The following is an 18,777-nucleotide window of genomic DNA, read 5'->3' as shown; positions in this document are numbered from 1 at the left end:
GCAAAATTGCAATTGCTAATACGCGGAAATGAAATTCAGGGTATGAAATTTGATGCAAGGAATAAAATCCCTGTTTAGGGTATTGTTTTAGCCAAGGGTTAAATCCTTGTTTAGGGTGCTTTTCAAAAGTTGATTATCGCGGATGGTGTACAGGCCACAATGGGAGTGACCCCCGGGTTCAGAGGTAACCCTATGTTTGAAATTTACATTCCTTGCATGGGAGATTAAGATTAAGTTTTCCAAACGGGTGTATGGATTCAAAATGGACCAACCCAATGAAGTCCTTTACATAATCATAATTTGCATAATCAATGATAATGAAAATGATTTCCTTCAGTCCCCAAGACACTAAGCCTGCTATTACTAAAACCTGCTTTTTGTTCTCTATGGGTACTACATTTTTTGATAGAATTTGAATGCTTCTGTACATCGTAATATTTTCGCTGGGTTTTTATTTTTGTGCTTAATTTCAGAGCCCCGTAATTTTTCCCCCATAGGGTTTGATGTATCATCATCATTCTCCAACTATTGCGATCTTGGGCAAGCAAAACAATTTTGTTTGGCTGCAGCATCCCTTCATGTATACCTGTTTGCCATCACGCAATATAAAGAAATTACAACACTGCTCTGAAAAGTTCAAATCGCGAAAAATAAATACCGCGAAAATATTACGCTTTGTACTGGTGAAATTCTGGTGAAAACACATTTAGTCGTTGGGCAGGAAAAACCTCCGTTGTGATTGTGGCCCTGAACATGTTTAAAACAAAACTGCCAAAGAGTTACATAGGAGGTTTTGCTTTAAACATGTTCAGGGGCTAATGACACATAGGTTTTTCCTGTCCAACAACGATATGTAAAGGCTCATGGGAAGGGCTTGAATCATCTTATGGGTAAGATAATCAAAAGTCAGAGTTTTGTTTTTTGCTAGATTTGGATGCACCCTATGTATTATTGTCCTATCTCATACACCCTGCTAAGTTTTATTCTAGTAGCCATAATCGTACGATTCTTGTTTCAAATAATGGAGGCCAACTCCACAGGCCACACAGTTCAGCAACCCGTACACAATTTTATGTGAGCTTATGAACTGAACATGGTGGTACTAAGAGTGAACCTCATACGGAGGTCAAGTTCATAATCGCAATCAGAAGCTGAACTAAGCCCACAAAAGTTAGACTATTTATACACTTTTATTTGTACACCTGGCTTATACCCCTTATTCATATAGTTACAAATGTTTAGTTGATAACACTGTGCAGCAAAGATTTGGTGCTAGACTTTTTAAACCAGTTCTACAACTATTCACAATGGAATAACCCAGTTTATATCGTTGTAAAACCAGTTTAAATGGCAGACTTTGTGAGTTAAAATTTTCAGCCGATTACAAACAAGTATTTCTTTTACGGGTACTGACGTCCAATCAGTGCTCATGAATATTCATTGTTCATTACAAATATTGTTTACAAACAAGCTACCCATAATGCCCTTTTGACATACAGGAACTGAGCATGCTCAGAGAGTAACATATAATCTGTACATGCTCAGTGAAATATTTGCTTATTTTTTTGTTCAAAAATTGCATACACAGAAAATTTACAATGCTTTGGTACAATTCGTCGGCAAGTAGCATGTTTACAATCTATGCCTTACATACATACAATTTTTTAAAACGTTTCTTAACTTCAATTTCTTGCACGATTTGAGTAATATTGACACCAATAATATCCAACAAACATTGTTGATAAACTTGCATTTAAAAATCGATTCTTTATCTCATTGTCAATCATTTTGCACGGTTCAATGGGTCAATAGAGGACACTCGCCGGACTCTATTCTCATCAAAAGGAATTCAAATACTGATGTTTGAAAGTAATTATGTCGTTATTTTTGCAGTTTTTATTTTGTTTTAAAAACCCTTCACCTTTGGTGGTCATCGTTATTCTTTGAGGCAGATACATTATACCAGAGCGCATAGAAATAGTTTTAAAAAGATGACTTCATGTCTTTAAAAAAGGCATCAGTCGTCTAAGATTTCAGGCGCTTACCCAATTACCTTATAACTGCAGAACATGTTTTTTATAACAAACTCAACACACAAACCACCGATGTCAAAATGTGCCGCAACACTAGCAATATAGAGCGACTGGACTGGTTGCCATGGCAACAGGTGATACGATCTTCTGTAACATATGATAGCTTGAAATCACGGCCGTCTCCAATTCCTCCCTCGTCCTGCTGCAGGAATCTTGCCTCTCAGGGGCAAGCAACGGCTTCCACATGGCCACGAAGCGGCTAATGTATTCATCACAGACCGTCGAGTGCGACCTTCCAAATTCATCACTAATTCATCCTTTGCATCTACTGCTTGAGCAGAGGGAAACACTACACCACCAATCAATACTGATATAGCATGGAGAAGAAAGGCAGCGGTCTATACTTGTACTTGTCGTTAAAGCTCTAGCTACAATAACCCTACAGTTTTGTACAGGGGTCAATGGCTAGCTACGGGGCTTTGCTGTACACATACGCCGTGCATCGGCGATTCTTCCCTTGCCTTGTCGCTGAGCTGCCCCTTGTGTCGAAACAAGTCCAGGATTCACCGTCGCCAGCGGATATTGAATACCCGTACCCGACCCTCCGGCACTCGCTGCCCCGCTGCGGCTAGTAGCTCACACTGCCACCTGAATGGGTGGTTTGTACGTGTGTGTGCGGTACCGCCACCGGTAATGTTTGAGGCTTGTGAATGTTGGGACCATGATGGTGTCCCGATGTCCTAAAGCCTCCGAGTGGCATATTCATTGAACCACTTGTTGTACAGTCTAAGTTACTGTGCGGGGGGTACACATAGCTGCTTCCGCTCCCCATGTGAACATGGGGTATTGTTACACCGGTAGCGGAAGACAAGTTCGTTGTTGGGGGAATTTGGTTTGGTAGCGTCGCACTCTGCGAGTGCTTAGTCTGTCCTGGCGATACATGTGAGTGGTGGTGTTTCCGGTGAGCGTGGGGGAAAGTATGCGCATGTCCATGCATGCCGCCACTAGGGGCGTTCAAGTCTCCAGAGGCCCACGCCATGTGTGACGCCCCCGGTGGGCCAGATGTAACTGGCTCATAGTCCATTGTACCGACAGAGTTTTGGTGTTGATGGCCCATGGAATGCTGGGCACTGGTGTTCTGATGCGTTGGGTCCGACCTTGCTCGTCCGCCTGAACCAGCACCAGAGCCACGCCCTGCACTTCCGCCAGCACCTGGAAATTAAGTCACATTAACAAAGAGTTTAGATAAGAATTAAAAAAGCAATCAGCAGAATCAATTTCTGTGACAGTCATAAGAACTGCCAAAATTAAAAGTGCACCCTTTGGAGCTCTGGCAGCTAGCTGTACCATTAAAGTGAATAACAATATTAATACTCTGCTGTATAAAGGGGTGGCTCCAGCTTTGATTAGTAAACTAGAAGCTTTTGGATGTCCGGTGTAATTTAACCAAAATCATCAACCAGTCATGTAAACCAAAATCATCAACCAGTCATGTAACTGCAAAAATAAAAGCACTGTGCAAACAGTATCCAGTCAAACAAACTGTTATACTGCCCTCATACAATGAAATATATTCATTAAAAGAAATTTAACATTGAATCTCCTAAAGAGGTTATAATAATATGACACAATCTCCAAAGGAGGCCATTTTAAAAATTACAAATTACAACAAAACAAGGTTATCATCAATTTGCTCATTTACCAATCGTACTTTTGCTGAAATCCTTTAAAATAAATATCATGTTTTTATTTTAACAATTTTCTTATTAATTATTTTCTTGCCATCAAATTTTGCTTGTATCTCAATAAATTGCCACTTTTGGTCCGATTGGATGGCAATGCAAGGAAGGGCAAAGTGGGATTAACAGTCCCAACCTTTGATGACAGTAAGTAGAAAAACAAATCAGGACAAAACATTGCTACTGTACCTGAACTTGACCCTGACGAAGCGCCCTCTGTTGGGGTGCCAGCCTGATCCATAGCCGGACTCGTCGATGTGCTGTTACTCGTATTTGTACTCTCATCTGCGGTGCGCTTGAAGAATGAATGCTGGAGGGCGTAGTACGGTTTTATTCTTACTGCTGGGTCGTATTCCAACATTCTGGGGAGTAAGGAAGTGGAAAATTTGAATTTGTCAATCAAAATGATAGTTGGTAAAGCCTGAAAATTTGAACATTTGTGGTTAAGTTTTATCAACCAGGCCTTCCTTTTTGTGTGGTAACATATTTGCACATAACCAGATGTTACTGTTTATCAACTACCCACTCCAACAAGCCTATATTAAGAGATGAAACATTTCCCACTAATGTACTTTAATTTTCAATTTCCTAAGAATTTACCTGGTATGAAAACAATGCAATTGAAACGGCAACAGCACAATTTTCTCTTACAAAGCACATGTGTTCAGAGAAGATATCTTACACTTCCCACAATGCATTTCTTCCATTTCACTTTTCTGTATTGCTACCGTATTTCGTCAAATAAACGCCCCCGGGGTTAAATTTTCCCAAGGGGGGGGGGGCATTTATTCAAGGTCAATTTTAGAATGATAATTCCTGTTAAAATCATTAGGTAAACTTAAAAACACACGCTAAAATGACGAACTATGAACTAGAAACACTGACTTCTGGCTCTCACTTCCAGCTGATCCAGATTTTCGCCAATTATTGATGCTATTATGGACCATCACAAGATAGCATGGAAATATCGGCATTTTGAAACATCTTGGTTGAAAAAAAAAGTGGTGGGGGCGCTTATTAGAGGGGGGCTACTATTTGACTTAAATACGGTATCTTGGGCAACATGGGTCGATAGTGACAAAACGAAAACGTATCTCAATGAACATAGCACATCCAAATTTTATTTCTTTCTTTACTATCGACCCATGTTAAGCCAGTCTATTCTCAACATGAAAAACAAAGGGAACCTGTACAAATTAATAGAAGTGTCATCTGCTGTAATGAGGTGATGCATCATGTTGCAAAGGATTCTGGGAAGACCAACATATCTTCTCTGGCGTGTGCTGTTGTAAAAAGGATGTGATTTAGAATGAAAGTATCACTGGTTCCTTAACCCCCTGAGCACTACCTGCCGATCTAACATTGCCTCTTATTGGTCAATTACATGATATTTTCACTTTAATCACCAATCAGAAAGGAGCTTTGCAAACAATTCACCTCAATTATTTTAACAATGTTACTGATTGGGCCAATTGATAATGAAAACCTCTTTTTGGCCAATCAGCAGGTAATTCTCATGGGGTTAACCCCAAATATGTTTGTATATACATTCATTGCATGACCTTTGAATGAAATGGGTAAAACTCATATTCCACATCTTGCGGTCACATTGTGAGCTATGCTTGTTAAAATGGGAGCTATGAACTTTGCTATTAAAGATGAGAGTATTCAGGCTGGTTGGGTAATAACTAGTTGCCATGCCAACAGGGAAATAACAGCAGAATTGTCAAACTTGCTAATTACTTTTTCTTGGAAAGCTTGCTTTCTGTAAGTTTCACAAATAATAAGCCAATTCGACAGAAAATAGCGGAGTTGTCAAACTTGCTAATTACTTTTTCTTGGAAAGCTTGCTTTCTGTAAGTTTTACAAATAAATCAATACAAAACATTTGGAAACAATACAAATTACAACATATTATTGGTTCTTTTGGTTTTCTTTTGCAACTAAATTTTCTTGTGTGATAGATAGTCTTGTTTTACTTTATTTTATTGTTTTGAGACCTAGCCGTGTATCCATTATCAAAATAGATCATGAAAATAATGACCAGTGTTAATCAGGCAATATATACACAGCTGGGTTTCAAAGCAATACTTTGGTGGCTCTTAAAAACAGATTAGCATTTCAAATTTTGTTTGGATTAAATTTTTGTCACTTTTGTGACCAATTTGACCACACACATACATTTAATGATGCCTTAGATACCACTGTAAGTAAAAAAAACTGAGCATAGCTAGCCCAACCGCACAGTTTTTCGAAGTTGCATTTTTTGTTTTAATTTTGTTTTCCAAAATTCTTCCTTTTGAAATGTTAACAATAAGTGCTACCACTACCAGTACAACTTGGAACTGGGTCATAATATCAGAGCTGTGTTAATACTCATTTCCGAAATTCTTCCTTTTAAAATGTTGAAAATAGTAGTACCAGACCAGTATAACATAGAAGTAGGTCACAGAGCTGTGCAGTTAATTACCAGTGGACTTCAATCAAAATGAAATGGCATTTCCAGTGTCCGACAAATCACAAATGTGTGTGTTGACCTAGATTGGTTGACCTTCTCATTGCTAATGTGACGCCAGGACAGTTGCCACAAAGGCACTGTTCCCACCTAATTGGGCTTATTTCATATTGCATGGCATTGCTGCAAATTTGGCAAGTCTCAACGAATGGCAGTTTTTGATGACAATTTGCATTTCTTTACTGACCTTATGCAGTTGTAAGGCGAGTGGAGTGGCAGGTGCCATATTTTGACTCATACTGACTCAAAATATGGTCATCAAAATATACAATTCTGATAAATCTTTTTTGAATTTTTCAAAATGATTTGAAACTTGTCGTCTGCAATCAACACCCACACCTGCAAAAATAACCCATTGCACAGTACTTGCTTGGATGTCCCTGCTGCATGGAGTTTTTTTGAGTCAGACAAACTATAGCATTATCCATACACTACATGTAGGATCCAAAACATTCTTATCTATTAGTGCACAGTTCGTTAACCTTGATACATACATGTATGTACATTCATTGAATGACCTTTGAAAATTTGAGTACAAAAACCTCATACTCTGCAACTTGAGGTCCAATTTTGCACTACAAGTGTTTAATTGAGGTTATTGAACTATGCCATTGAGATGAGGCCATTGTGGTCCATAGCAATACTACTCATTTATGATTAGCCTGTCAGCACTACACTGGAGCCATTTTGATTGATGTTGGTCAGAATGTTGTCATGGCAGTGGAAGCTGACCTATTAACATGTGTGCAATACATCATTGTCTTCAATCACCATCACATAGAGCCATGAATTAGGCTATTCCTGTTGAAATCCATACACCCCCTATGGAAGACATGACCATTGATCTTCCACACGGGTGGTGTAGATTTCAAATGGAGTCGCCCATTCAGGTAGCCACATTTGAAATTCACACCCTCTGTGTGGGAGATTAAGGGCATGTCTTCTGGGGGTGTATGGATTTCAACTGGAATAGCCATGAATTACCAGATGTAGGTCAGTGTCACAAGCCCACCCTCCCTCCCTCCCATATTGAGCTATATATTACAGCTTTCAATATAGATTTTGTTTTAATTAAGGTGGTACAACACCCCCTGATAAATTTTGTGACTAATTTTGCATTTTTCCTCAAAAAATAACTACACGCTGGTAACAAAAGATATGTATATTATAGGGACAAGGAATCCAATTACTTAACTGAAATTTCAGTGATTCAAGACAAGTGGTTCATTATATAATTATGTTAAGAAAGGAAGTAACATTCTAGTGGTACTTCTTTTCTTAAATCATAAATAATGTACCGCTTGTCTCGAGTCACTGAAATTCCAGTGTAGTAACTGGATTCCTTGCCCCTAGAATATACATTATAACTTTTGTTACCAGTGTGTTATTATTTTTTGCGAAAAATGCAAAAATAGTCACAAATTTATCAAGGGTGTAGTACCACCTTAAGCCTCTGCAGTGCATCTATTGGGATAGTTAAAATCCATACTCCCCCTATGGAAGACATGACCTTAATCTCCCATATATGGGGGTGTGGATTTCAAATGTAGTCATCCATTCAGGAACCCCATTTAAAATTCGCAAAATTCCCTGTGTGGAAGATTAAGGGCATGTCTTCCACAGATGGTGCACAGTTTTCGACACGAATAGCCCACTGCCAACCTGCAGCCCACGGCATCGTCAAATGCAGCCCGCCAATCCTTTTCAGAGGCATACTGACCAGAAATTAAAACAGCTTGTGCTGGTAAGGGATTGTGTTAATACTGAAAATAAATTCTAAATTTTCTGAACATTAAATTGATCAGACCTGTGTCACTGTGATTGGTTCAAGTATCGCTTCAACGCATGCGATGCAGCAGTGTCTTATCATCTTGGTGTTACCTACCTGAGTATAAGATCTTTGAATTTGAGATAATCTGATACGGTGTGTCCCGGCTCTCCAACTCTTCTTCCGCCAGGTCCTCCTGTCTCTACTCCCAGGATGTCATGTAACTTTCTTGTGCTAGGTGACTTGTACTGAAAATAATAAAGGTACAGTCATTTCCGTAGTAATTAAAGACATTTGATAAGCCATCATTCAAATTACATCGCAGGTCTTGGCTGGACAAGGGGTGTGATTTATCACACCCCTAACAATCCTGAGGAGTGCTAAATCAATCCTCTAGCAGACTTGCACACCTGAGTGTGAGTTGTAGCACACCTGGAATTTTCAAAAGGAAATGCTTGTATCTGCTGTCGTAACAACAGGGTTCGCAGGTTTTTGCCGCAGGTGGAAAAAACCGCGGTTTTAACCACGGTTTTAACCGCTTATAAAAACAGTTTTTGCCGGCAAAATGGCAAAAACTAAAAAGTGAATCAAAGTTCAGATTTTTGATCTCAAAATGAATTATTAAATTAAAAAATTATTTTCCGGAGTGTAACAAGGTCAGATTTTGTAATTAAAAATAACATATTAAGAAATTAAAGGCATGCATTTTCATTGCTCACTTAGTGCATTTAACTGAAATCTGGCATATCAAATTCAAAACTTTTTCATTTTAAGGACTTGATGAGACAAAAAATATGTTGAATGATTCATTAAAAGTTGTATGTTTACTGTTTATGAGCTTTCTGTGTACTTGTTAACATTTGAGTGACTATACATAAGTTTTTGCCATTTTTGCCGGTTTAAACCAGGCAAAAACAGGTTTTTGCCAGTTATTGCCACTTTGTCGGCAAAAACAGGTTTTTGCCAGCAAAAACCGAACCCTGCGTAACAAACATCAATATGATTGGGCTATTGGCAAGATAATGGCTATTGGCAATATTTGAATATTATTATTAAATTATAATATTATTATATTAATTTGAAAACAAATATTCTGAATCTGTGTTCGAAAAAAAAAACCCAACTTTGTCCAGTGATGTTACTGGAAACAGTCAGGGAGGGTGCCTAGCCACCCATCCTTTTGGACAAGTAATTTGCTCCTGGGACAGGCAAACTATATGGCCATGACATATGCTAAACCCTAAGACAATGCTTGAATAAGTCCTGTGAACTCAAAATAAGACCAGACGAAAGGCTATAGCAATATCTGTTTGAACTGACTGAACCCCCTCCCCCCAGGAGGGGGAGGCAGAGGTCTGGTTTATGTTTTCAGGGTCAAATGTTGGATGGCCAATTTTGGTGAAAATGCTGGATACTAGTCTTACCTTCTTTCCTTCCCTGGTCTTCTTGAGCACCCACCCCCTGTCTGTCTTGACAAAGTACTTGTGTGCCTTTGGTGCTTGGTCTATGATATGAGGTGGCGGCATACCTAACACCTCAATTATTTTATTCATCTGGTCAACCTACAAACAAACAAATAGATAAAATGAGCCTTTAAAATACATGTAAATAGCACCCTCCATGTGCAGTTGTGCACATTATACAGTTCATAGATAAAAAAATAACACGAAAAGGCAGAAAAAGTTGGAAAAGAAACAAAAATCTATATGTTAAAAAGAGCTGGAAATATATGTTCATATTAGTACGATAGTTGCTGGTATTGTCCATGTCTAAAATTGAACAATATATAATTTTTTTTGTTAGAAACTTGAATAAATGATCACATCAAACAACCGTGTTTTAATTATTCAACAGATGGTTTACAGCTTTCTGGAGGGGCAAGGACGACAGCACTTCCGTAGTCTAAATGGTTTATTATTTCCTGGATAGTGCCTCTACTATTAAAGCAAAGATACAAAATTAAAATTAAAATTCTGGGGGCAAGGACTGCAATACATCCCATGTTGTTAGTCACTCCAATGAATTGTGATTTCCCTGGATGGTGGCCCTACAGGGCATGAGAGCATGTATGATGAATTTTTAATCTTTCATATGTTTATATTACATTAGTGCTATATTTGTTTTCACATTGATTGTGTTCAAGGGCATGCGAGGCCCACGGATTGGCTCTTATGCTACAGTTTATGCAAGACCTGCAATAAACTGGTTGGGTGATTTTCCTGGACCGTGGCTCTACTGAGTATACATGTCCAAGAATTCACAACAGAAGGTGTAAGGTATCTTAAGCCTATGGCGATAGGTAAATTATACATGTCTATGAAACGCCATCAGATGTGGATTGTTATCTTTGCCAGTGACTTGGTGACCTACTTACATCTGCTATCAAGAGTTTGATTTCATTTATTACATAAGTTCATGGGGGTGCATGCAGGGGGTGGCAAATTGCCCCCTTGTAAATATATTTTCTGGTTAAATTGTTATGGAAATAATGTTATCTCCTTTTCCTTCATTTTTCATGATAAATTCAAACATTATGATCCAAATCTGAATCCACATCCCCATTCGATCCATTTCACAACGGTTTGTGTGACTTTTGATCAGTATCAAAGACATTAGACTCAAAGAGTACCTGCACAAAATTACTCAGTGTGAAACTTATAGCAAAATAATTCAGAGGTACACTATTGTGCCCAAATAAGTGACACACAACATGGCTGAGTCGGTACTCTTTGGTTCTACCTCATTGAACAGTATACACTTCAGATTCTAAAATAGTCCAACGGTTTAAAGCAAGGTCGTACATAAATGGTTTGTTATCACTCTGCACTTACAGTCCACCTTATTATATTCAACTGGTCATGTCTTATGGAGATGCCTAAATACCACAGAATTAAAACCAGAGAACCAGGACTCGAGCACTCTCTTGATACACGGATGGAGCAAAAATTAGGGTATTCCGTATTTCCGTTTTGCTCGAATGCGCCGTGGCAGTCAATTCGATGTGAGAACGACATCGAATACTAGATGTATTCGAGAGAAGCACTTGATGCTACCTACGTGTGATACCTAAACGTTTCAGATGAGATGCCGAATTGTTTTCGTTCATTTCCGCGCAGTCGGCAAGGACCCGAATACCCCAAATTTCCTGTATAGCTGACGCAGCTACTGTATGTGGTGGTATAGGGACTCCAGGTTCTTTGGTTTTAATTCTGTGCTATCTACAAACCCCCTGTCTTACCTCATTTGATCCACTAAAGAGTGGTTCCCCTGTGTGCATTTCTACCAGTATACAGCCCAGACTCCACATATCGATGGCCATGTCATATGGGATGCCTAACAACACCTCTGGTGATCTGTAGAACCGACTTTGGATGTACTGGTATATCTGAGGATTAAACAATGTGGCATACAAATGTAAGCTTATAATAAAACATGCACATTAATGAAAGAATACTGCTAAAATCAAAATAAATAGTAATGAGTTTGAACAAATGGGGTCTTTTGGTGACAGAAATGCTGTTGAGAGCTTCGCCTATTCCTCCCTCTCCTACTCGCCATCCTCTCTTCTCCTCACCTCTCCTCTCTTCACTCCTCAACCTGCTCCTCTCCTCTCATCTCCCACACTCTCTCCTCTCAGCCTAGTCATTGACTGAAAAATAATATACATTTCAAATTAAATTTGAGTCTGGGAATCTTGCCTAAAGCAATTATCAGATTACCAATTCCAATTGTTACGGCATAAATTGAATCAATTAGCTTTGCTTGAACGCAATTCTATACGAATACCATACCACACGCGAGCGTTAAGGTGTTTTTTGAAATCGTATGTTCACTCCCTTCAACTTTTTAGCGAGTGACAAAAGGCTAGCTAGAATAAAAAGATTGGTCACACCTAGGTGGCTAACACTTCAAAATAACAATGTCATCTGAAAACGTAAACGAAAATGAAATCAGAAACCGCAATGACAAAAAGACCCTAATCAAAGTCGCTTACATAGTTTGACATAAGCCCGTTTTCATATCTTGGTGACCTGGTTCACGCTAACTTCACCTTCGAACTACAACCAATATGATCACAACACAAATTCAATGACCTGCACACTGCTGTGCAAGTCAAAGTGTGAACCAGTAACTAAGTATTACATAATCACTACAACAGTGAATAAAAAGTATTTTCTTGACAATATTACACAAAGCAGCCATATTTATACGTTTTGCATGCATCCACAGACTATTTCAGATTTTCCACTTACCCTTTGACCCAGCTGACATGAGCTTCCAAAGTCGACAATCTTGATTGCACTACGCTTAGGATTACAAAGCAGTATATTCTCCGCTTCAAATCACAGTGGATAATGTTCAGTTCGGGCCGCCAGAAACAGCAACGCCAGTGCACATCTGCTGCGCAAATTTACGTGTTAGATTGAGGGATACACCCCTAAAGTTCGTATTGCGCAGGAGGTCGTACAAATTGTACGATAGAAGCTCAAAGACAAGACATAGATGGTTGCGGAACATGAAGTGTCTCTTCAATTTTACTGTAAGGAGAAAGAAATTACAACTTATTGTTATATAATGCAATAATGGAATTATCCTACACAGAGATTAATATTTCTTGGAAATCTCCAACTTTAATCAAAATTTTATACAAACAACTTTATAATCAGCCATTCATTCTTGAGCTGAGGTCAACAGTCAAGTCCTACGCAGGTTTAAAGCAGTTCCAGGGTTGTAGCTGGAGAATTTTTAGTGCTGGGTGGTATGAGGGAATTGTTCATAAAATTTACAATTTTATTGAAAATTACCTAAATTTGGCCAAATTCTATGTGATTTTGCAATTTTTGTTGAAATTGTTTATCAGTAGGCTATAAATCGGAGTGCCGGGCTCTGCCGCCCGCCAACACCGCCCGTCGTAGCTAAACCCTGAGCAGTTCTTTTAGTGCCCATTTCATAAAGTATTCTCTTAAAAGTATTGCTTTGTTACCTAGTTTGTCCAAGTCTCTTGGAAAGAATGAACTTTTTGTGAAAACTAGTCATTGGTGTTCACAATTTGCATCACAGAATTTGGGGAAAGACAACTTACTGTGTAGCTGAATAATAATGTGAAAGTTAATTTGGAGGCGGACAAAAAATACAAAGGTATAAAAGTTCTTTGACGTAGGCAGAAATTTGAAGCAATCCACTAAAAATACAGGTGGGTGGATGCACTTAACAATATTATTTTAGTACTGCTGACATCATGTTTATTCATGAGATGATGCACTTATAAACCTAGTATTTATTTAGTACAATTGACATCATGTTTATTCATGAGATGATGCACTTATCAACCTAGTATCTATTTAGTACCACTGACATCATGTTTATTCATAAGATGATACACTTACCAATATAGTATTTACTATCAACATCATGTTTATTCATGAGATCAAGAAGTCGTACTTCAATCTGCGCTTGGTTCAGGAACGGCTTCTTGTTCTTGATGATTTTGATGGCGACGTACTCCTGTTCCTGATGGTCGTATGCCTTGGCAACCTGCAGAAGTGAAGAGAAAGAACAAATATAAAGATTAGTAAAACATGCATTTTGAACTTTTCTTCAAATAAATTTCTTACAACCTGGAACAAAGAAAACCAGTGGATGCAAGGGCTTGGAAGACACATTAGGGGCTTTCCTGAAACACTGACGAGGAAATTCTTATTTTTTTGCTATTTTGCCACATGTTAATTGCATTTTATATTTTTTCTCTTCAATCCTCTGGCAATTCACTACCTTCATAGTTTGATCAGCTTGTAATATGCAGGAAATGTTAGGGTTTTACCACTACGCCGAACAGTAGACACGCGTTAAGAGTGCTATTATTTGACAACAAAACTGCAAGAATCTAAATGGATTCTCGTAAATATTTCAGTTTATCATACAAAGACTAGTTATATGGCAAAGAATCCATGGATTCTTGCAAAATTCAACTGGGAAAATCCAAAATGATTCTCGCACTTGGTTGCGAATTTCTGACCCTGTGATGCTTCTGCTGAGATGTCACAAGAAAATTCTCAAACTGAAATATATTGATATTAATCCGCGATGCTATAAGGCCAGCCGATTACGAGCTGATCAAAGTATAGCTTAAATGTGCAAAAGACTGTCCTTAAATATTGGCATTTTAACTTCCGATCACAGTGTTTGTTCATGTAAGTACCGTAATGGTCCGAGTATAGTCCCATGTTCGAGTATAATCCCACCCCCCATTTTTCGAAAAAATTTCAGAAATTGTAAAAAAAATTTTTTTTTTTTTTTTTAAGTTTATTTTTTTTCGGTTTTGGAGTGTCCTGGATGGACCTAGACCTAGATGCTAGGATCATTCATGGTTGACCTAAAAAAAAAAAAAAAAAATTTCAAGATATTTTGTATTTTTAATATGAAAATTGATACTTTGTTTTCATGTCATACTCTATTAATGATTTCAAAATGCATTCAAATTCAATGCATTTTGAAATCATTTTAATAGAGTATGACATGAATACAAATTATCAATTTTCATATTAAAATACAAAATATCTTGAATTTTTTTTTTTTTTTTTTTTTAGGTCAACCATGAATGATCCTAGCATCTAGGTCTAGGTCCAGGGACACTCCAAAACCGGAAGAAAAAAAAACTTTAAAAAAAAATTTTTTTTTTTTTTTTTTTTTGAAATTGAGTATAATCCCACCCCCAATTGTGAAAAATTTTCACATAAAAAACGGGTGGGACTATACTCGGACCAATACGGTACATAGATTTCGCAGCAAAGCCAGGAAAAGCACAAAGCGAGGTGAATAACACTGCACAACATAACTTTACATAATAACTCAAAGAGTGATGCAAAGTTAATTACATTTCTCTCTCTCTTTCTTTCCCCAAGTAACTCATGCCATTCTAGTTCAAGGTTTTATAGCTATAAATAATGCATTGCACAACAATGGTGTTCACACGAACAATTCATCCTCGGATTATCGCTATTTGTTCTATTTTTTTTCTTTTTCAAATCACTGAATAGGTTACTTGCAATTGATGGAAAATGTATGTCTTACATACAATTACCGTAACCACTCGGGTATAAGCCCGTCCCCCTAGATGGCAGATTTCACTTAAAAATGTGGGTGGGCTTATAACCGGGGAAGGGCTAGTGCTTGAATCTAAAACTAAGAACAATGCACCCCAATTTGTATATGCCCAATGTACCAGTAATTTCTGTCATCTATGTCAATTTCTTAAAATTAAAAGTGTGGAATGTTAATTTTCAACTGATATTTTTAAATATTTGTTCTTAAATATGAGAGCAAAGCATTGATTTGATTTAAGAACTTGGCCAAAATTTAGTACTGGGCTTATACCTGAGTGCACCCTTGTTGCCAGAATGTTTTGAAAAATAGCGGGTGGGCTTATAGCCGAAGGTGGGCTTATACCCGGGTGGTTACGGTATGTACAAATGTAGACGACAAAAAAAACCCCGACAAAGCAAGTTGTATGGGAGGACATACATTCCAAGTAGGGTTGGCCGGTGAGGATTTTTTTCTTGAAGAGGCTATGACCCTAAAATCAAGTTTTTACATATTTTGAAATTTGCTGTAATTTTTGTCAAAAAATTTCAGTCAAAATTAATCCACTTTGGCCAAAAAATGGCTTCTTTTTAATTTCATCCAACAGAAAATCCCCAAATTAAAGAATGTGGGGCAATTGGGCAGAAGGTTGCGATGGATTATTTGTGGTATGTCTAGGGTATGCGGCTGCGCTCTTGAAGCAAACTCCCTGAATTGTTGTTTAATGGTTTATGGAATGATGTGGGCCAGTGGTCAGCGACAACCTGTAAAGTGTGCTGAGGCTTGTGGATCAACGTCTAGGCGTTGTGCCTATGCGTAGCGCACTATAAATCACTGCGCTTGTATATATTTAATATAAGGTAAGATTTTGTTTTTTGCTGAGATTTTCTCGTAGACTTCACAAAACTTGTCCTGTGCTTGAAAGGAAGGGAAAAGTGAAGGGATTAAATTTTGCAAACAAATCATTGAAAAATATATCTCCTCGTGTGCAATGAAAAAATTTAAAGATCACATTTAAGATTTCGAACATAATCATGACAGATGCAATCAAAATCACTACTCATACTCGGTCTTAAGAGTTAAAAACTCCCAAGATATTGGCGAATCGTGTGAACACAGTTAATGCTACTGACTGACTATGACATTATATGGTGAGTGATGTCTTTGACATTGAGAAATCTATACTTAGTGAATTTGATTAAGTCTGAGGCCAATCAATTGGACAGTAATAAAAATCCCTTTAAAAAGGGATGTGCTGGGACATGGTTGTTCACATTGAGTAACTTTATATTTCTTTTTATAAAAAAAGTCAAAATAATTTGAAGTGCAAAGATTCGTTTGGTTCAAACCTCAAAATCAGGCACAACAGTTCCATTCCAATTTGTATACTTTTATGCTCTTTATGTTGTTACTCCTCCTAAGGTTTACGTTCACTAACTTACAGCCCAATACTGAACAATTTTAAAATATGATCCCTAGATGACCTATGACCTCAAAACATTTTCACTCACTTGATGCCCCTTACACAGATTATTACCACTAGGTAATGTTTGACATTGAAATTTACTTTTACAAAGGAGGGCAATTTCCCCATCGCTTTATCTAAATCAACAATTACCTCATTTGACCACTAAATGACCTTTGACCTCAAATATCTACACTCACGTGTTGTCCCCCTACTCAAATATTATTATCACCAGGTTTGGATGGCATGAGTTGGAACCGACGTTTGCACCTTATAGTATAGATTAATTCATAGCTCTTTTTGTTTTTTGAGGATTTAAGCATACAAAGTAACAAGCAAACTTTCAAGAAATATATTTTTTTAAGTACCAGTATATATTACAGGCCTACACAAACTGAACCCCAAAATAGCACCTTTAAAGCCAATAAGTGAATGTTTACTGATAATATTCAGTAGTAACAAAATCCAATCATTACGTATGCTCTAATGCTTCATTCTAGTTTTGACATTTGTGTCATCATAAAAATAGACCCAAATAAGTGATGTGTGCATCAATAGCTTTTGATCACCATCTTGTTACCAGGAAATGTACACAGGCCTATCTTATTCCAAGCAGTGATCTTGTTTATTTATTAACACAGGTCTTCCCTCAAATAGGCCTAACTATGCTGCATGTTGCAGGGTCAAACATGTTACATGTAGTTGAAAATTATCCAACATATATTTGATAACAGACCACCACCGACAGACCACTATCTACATGAAGAGATTAACATGATTAAGGAACAGAGATACAGGCCATACATGGCAGATACTGAACAACAACAAAGCATGTATGGTATACAGTGTATCTGCCCATAGAACCCATAGCCTGCCAAGCTCAGTGTGCTAGTGAAGAAAACCATCAAAACTTCCTAGTCTAGATTCAGAAATATTATTTTCCTAAAACATATACCTATTTTACCTTAAAATGCAAAATCAACACAATATTTCTGATATATGCACAGGCCAATTTTAGTATTCATGTTTGTCATAACCATTTTGATAATTTTTTTGCAATATTTTTACAAGTTTCCGTTTTCTTCATGAATTACTAATAGAAACAACAGAAAACAGAAACCAAGCAATAAGTGCTGGGTTGCCACGGCAACCCAGCACAAAAACCTACTGCTGTTTAGAATATTTTGTATTCATGTTGGTAGTGGCACTGCCTTGTATTGTCTCAGAAGATAAAATCTTGAAAAAGGCCCTGAAACGTACGTGCACCTATGTACATAGCGTGTGTTTGGGATGCTGCAAAATTTGCTGTTGTGAATAATCAGAGATGCCAGTCAGTGTTGTCAAAAAGTCCTGAAATGGCAAAAAAAATCCTGAAAAATGTACTTTGCTAGAAACATTTTACAGGATCATCAGAGTAAAATTTCCTGAAATCAGGAAATTTCCTGAAGACTGGCAACACTTGAATAATGCTCATGCTTCTGACACAGCAAAAATGTTTCACATCAACAACAGATTAAGAAGAGGCTCAAAGTGTCCAGAACATTACTAGCGGACAACCAAAAATCCTGGCGCACAATGGGAAACAAATTATTTGTCACAACTAAAATAGCGCATGCTAAAAAGGTCCCAACTATACTGCGCCAAGGAAGTATCCTTACACTTGGAAAAATAATCACAATTTCAAAACTGAACCATATTGGGATAAATTTGTTTTTGTAATAGATGCACTATCTAATCCTGCACATTATGACACCACATTGAATCCAATGTTACCTCAAGAAGTAAAGTTACAAGCAATTGAATAGACGAAGGTCCCATTTTAAAAGTGACAAATTGGCCTATACAAGGCGCAAAAAGATTCCAACAAGCGCAACAAAGAGACTACACAGTTTCTTCAATGAAGCCTATTTAAAGCAGTATTTATTTCAGTTTTTACTTCTCTGTACTTTTCATAACTTGCATTTTATTTGTCAGCTCTTTTGTTTCAGTTTTCTTTTGTTCCTTTTGTTTTAAATTAAAGGCACACACAAACCAGATGTCTAGTCCATGGAGTTTTGAATAGACCAGTGTGTCACTTTTAAAACTGAACCTTCGTCTAATCAAATGCTTGTAACTTTGCTTGTTGAAGTCACATTGGATTCAATAGGGTGTCAAAATGTGCCGAAATAGATGGCGCA

The 18,777-nt window shown here is 37.6% G+C and overlaps 1 protein-coding gene across 1 annotated transcript in view; it reads right to left on the bottom strand.

Annotated features, from left to right (window-relative positions):
- Positions 1 to 183: 183 nt before the first annotated feature.
- The window catches only part of LOC140169695 (dual specificity tyrosine-phosphorylation-regulated kinase 1B-like), an 87,222-nt gene continuing 68,628 nt past the window's right edge, over positions 184 to 18,777 (bottom strand). The window contains 11 exon segments of the mRNA XM_072192993.1: positions 184 to 2,551; positions 2,553 to 2,607; positions 2,609 to 3,245; positions 3,962 to 4,134; positions 8,173 to 8,303; positions 9,480 to 9,617; positions 11,294 to 11,440; positions 12,309 to 12,391; positions 12,394 to 12,426; positions 12,429 to 12,593; positions 13,443 to 13,590. Coding sequence (XP_072049094.1) covers positions 2,492 to 2,551; positions 2,553 to 2,607; positions 2,609 to 3,245; positions 3,962 to 4,134; positions 8,173 to 8,303; positions 9,480 to 9,617; positions 11,294 to 11,440; positions 12,309 to 12,391; positions 12,394 to 12,426; positions 12,429 to 12,593; positions 13,443 to 13,590 — 1,770 coding nt within the window. The 3' untranslated portion in view covers positions 184 to 2,491.

Source organism: Amphiura filiformis, chromosome 14 (genome assembly GCF_039555335.1).
Source record: "Amphiura filiformis chromosome 14, Afil_fr2py, whole genome shotgun sequence".
In the NCBI taxonomy this organism is placed as follows: domain Eukaryota; kingdom Metazoa; phylum Echinodermata; class Ophiuroidea; order Amphilepidida; family Amphiuridae; genus Amphiura; species Amphiura filiformis.
The sequence above is the reverse complement of the archived record's forward strand: the minus strand, read 5'-3'. Positions and strand labels throughout refer to the sequence as shown.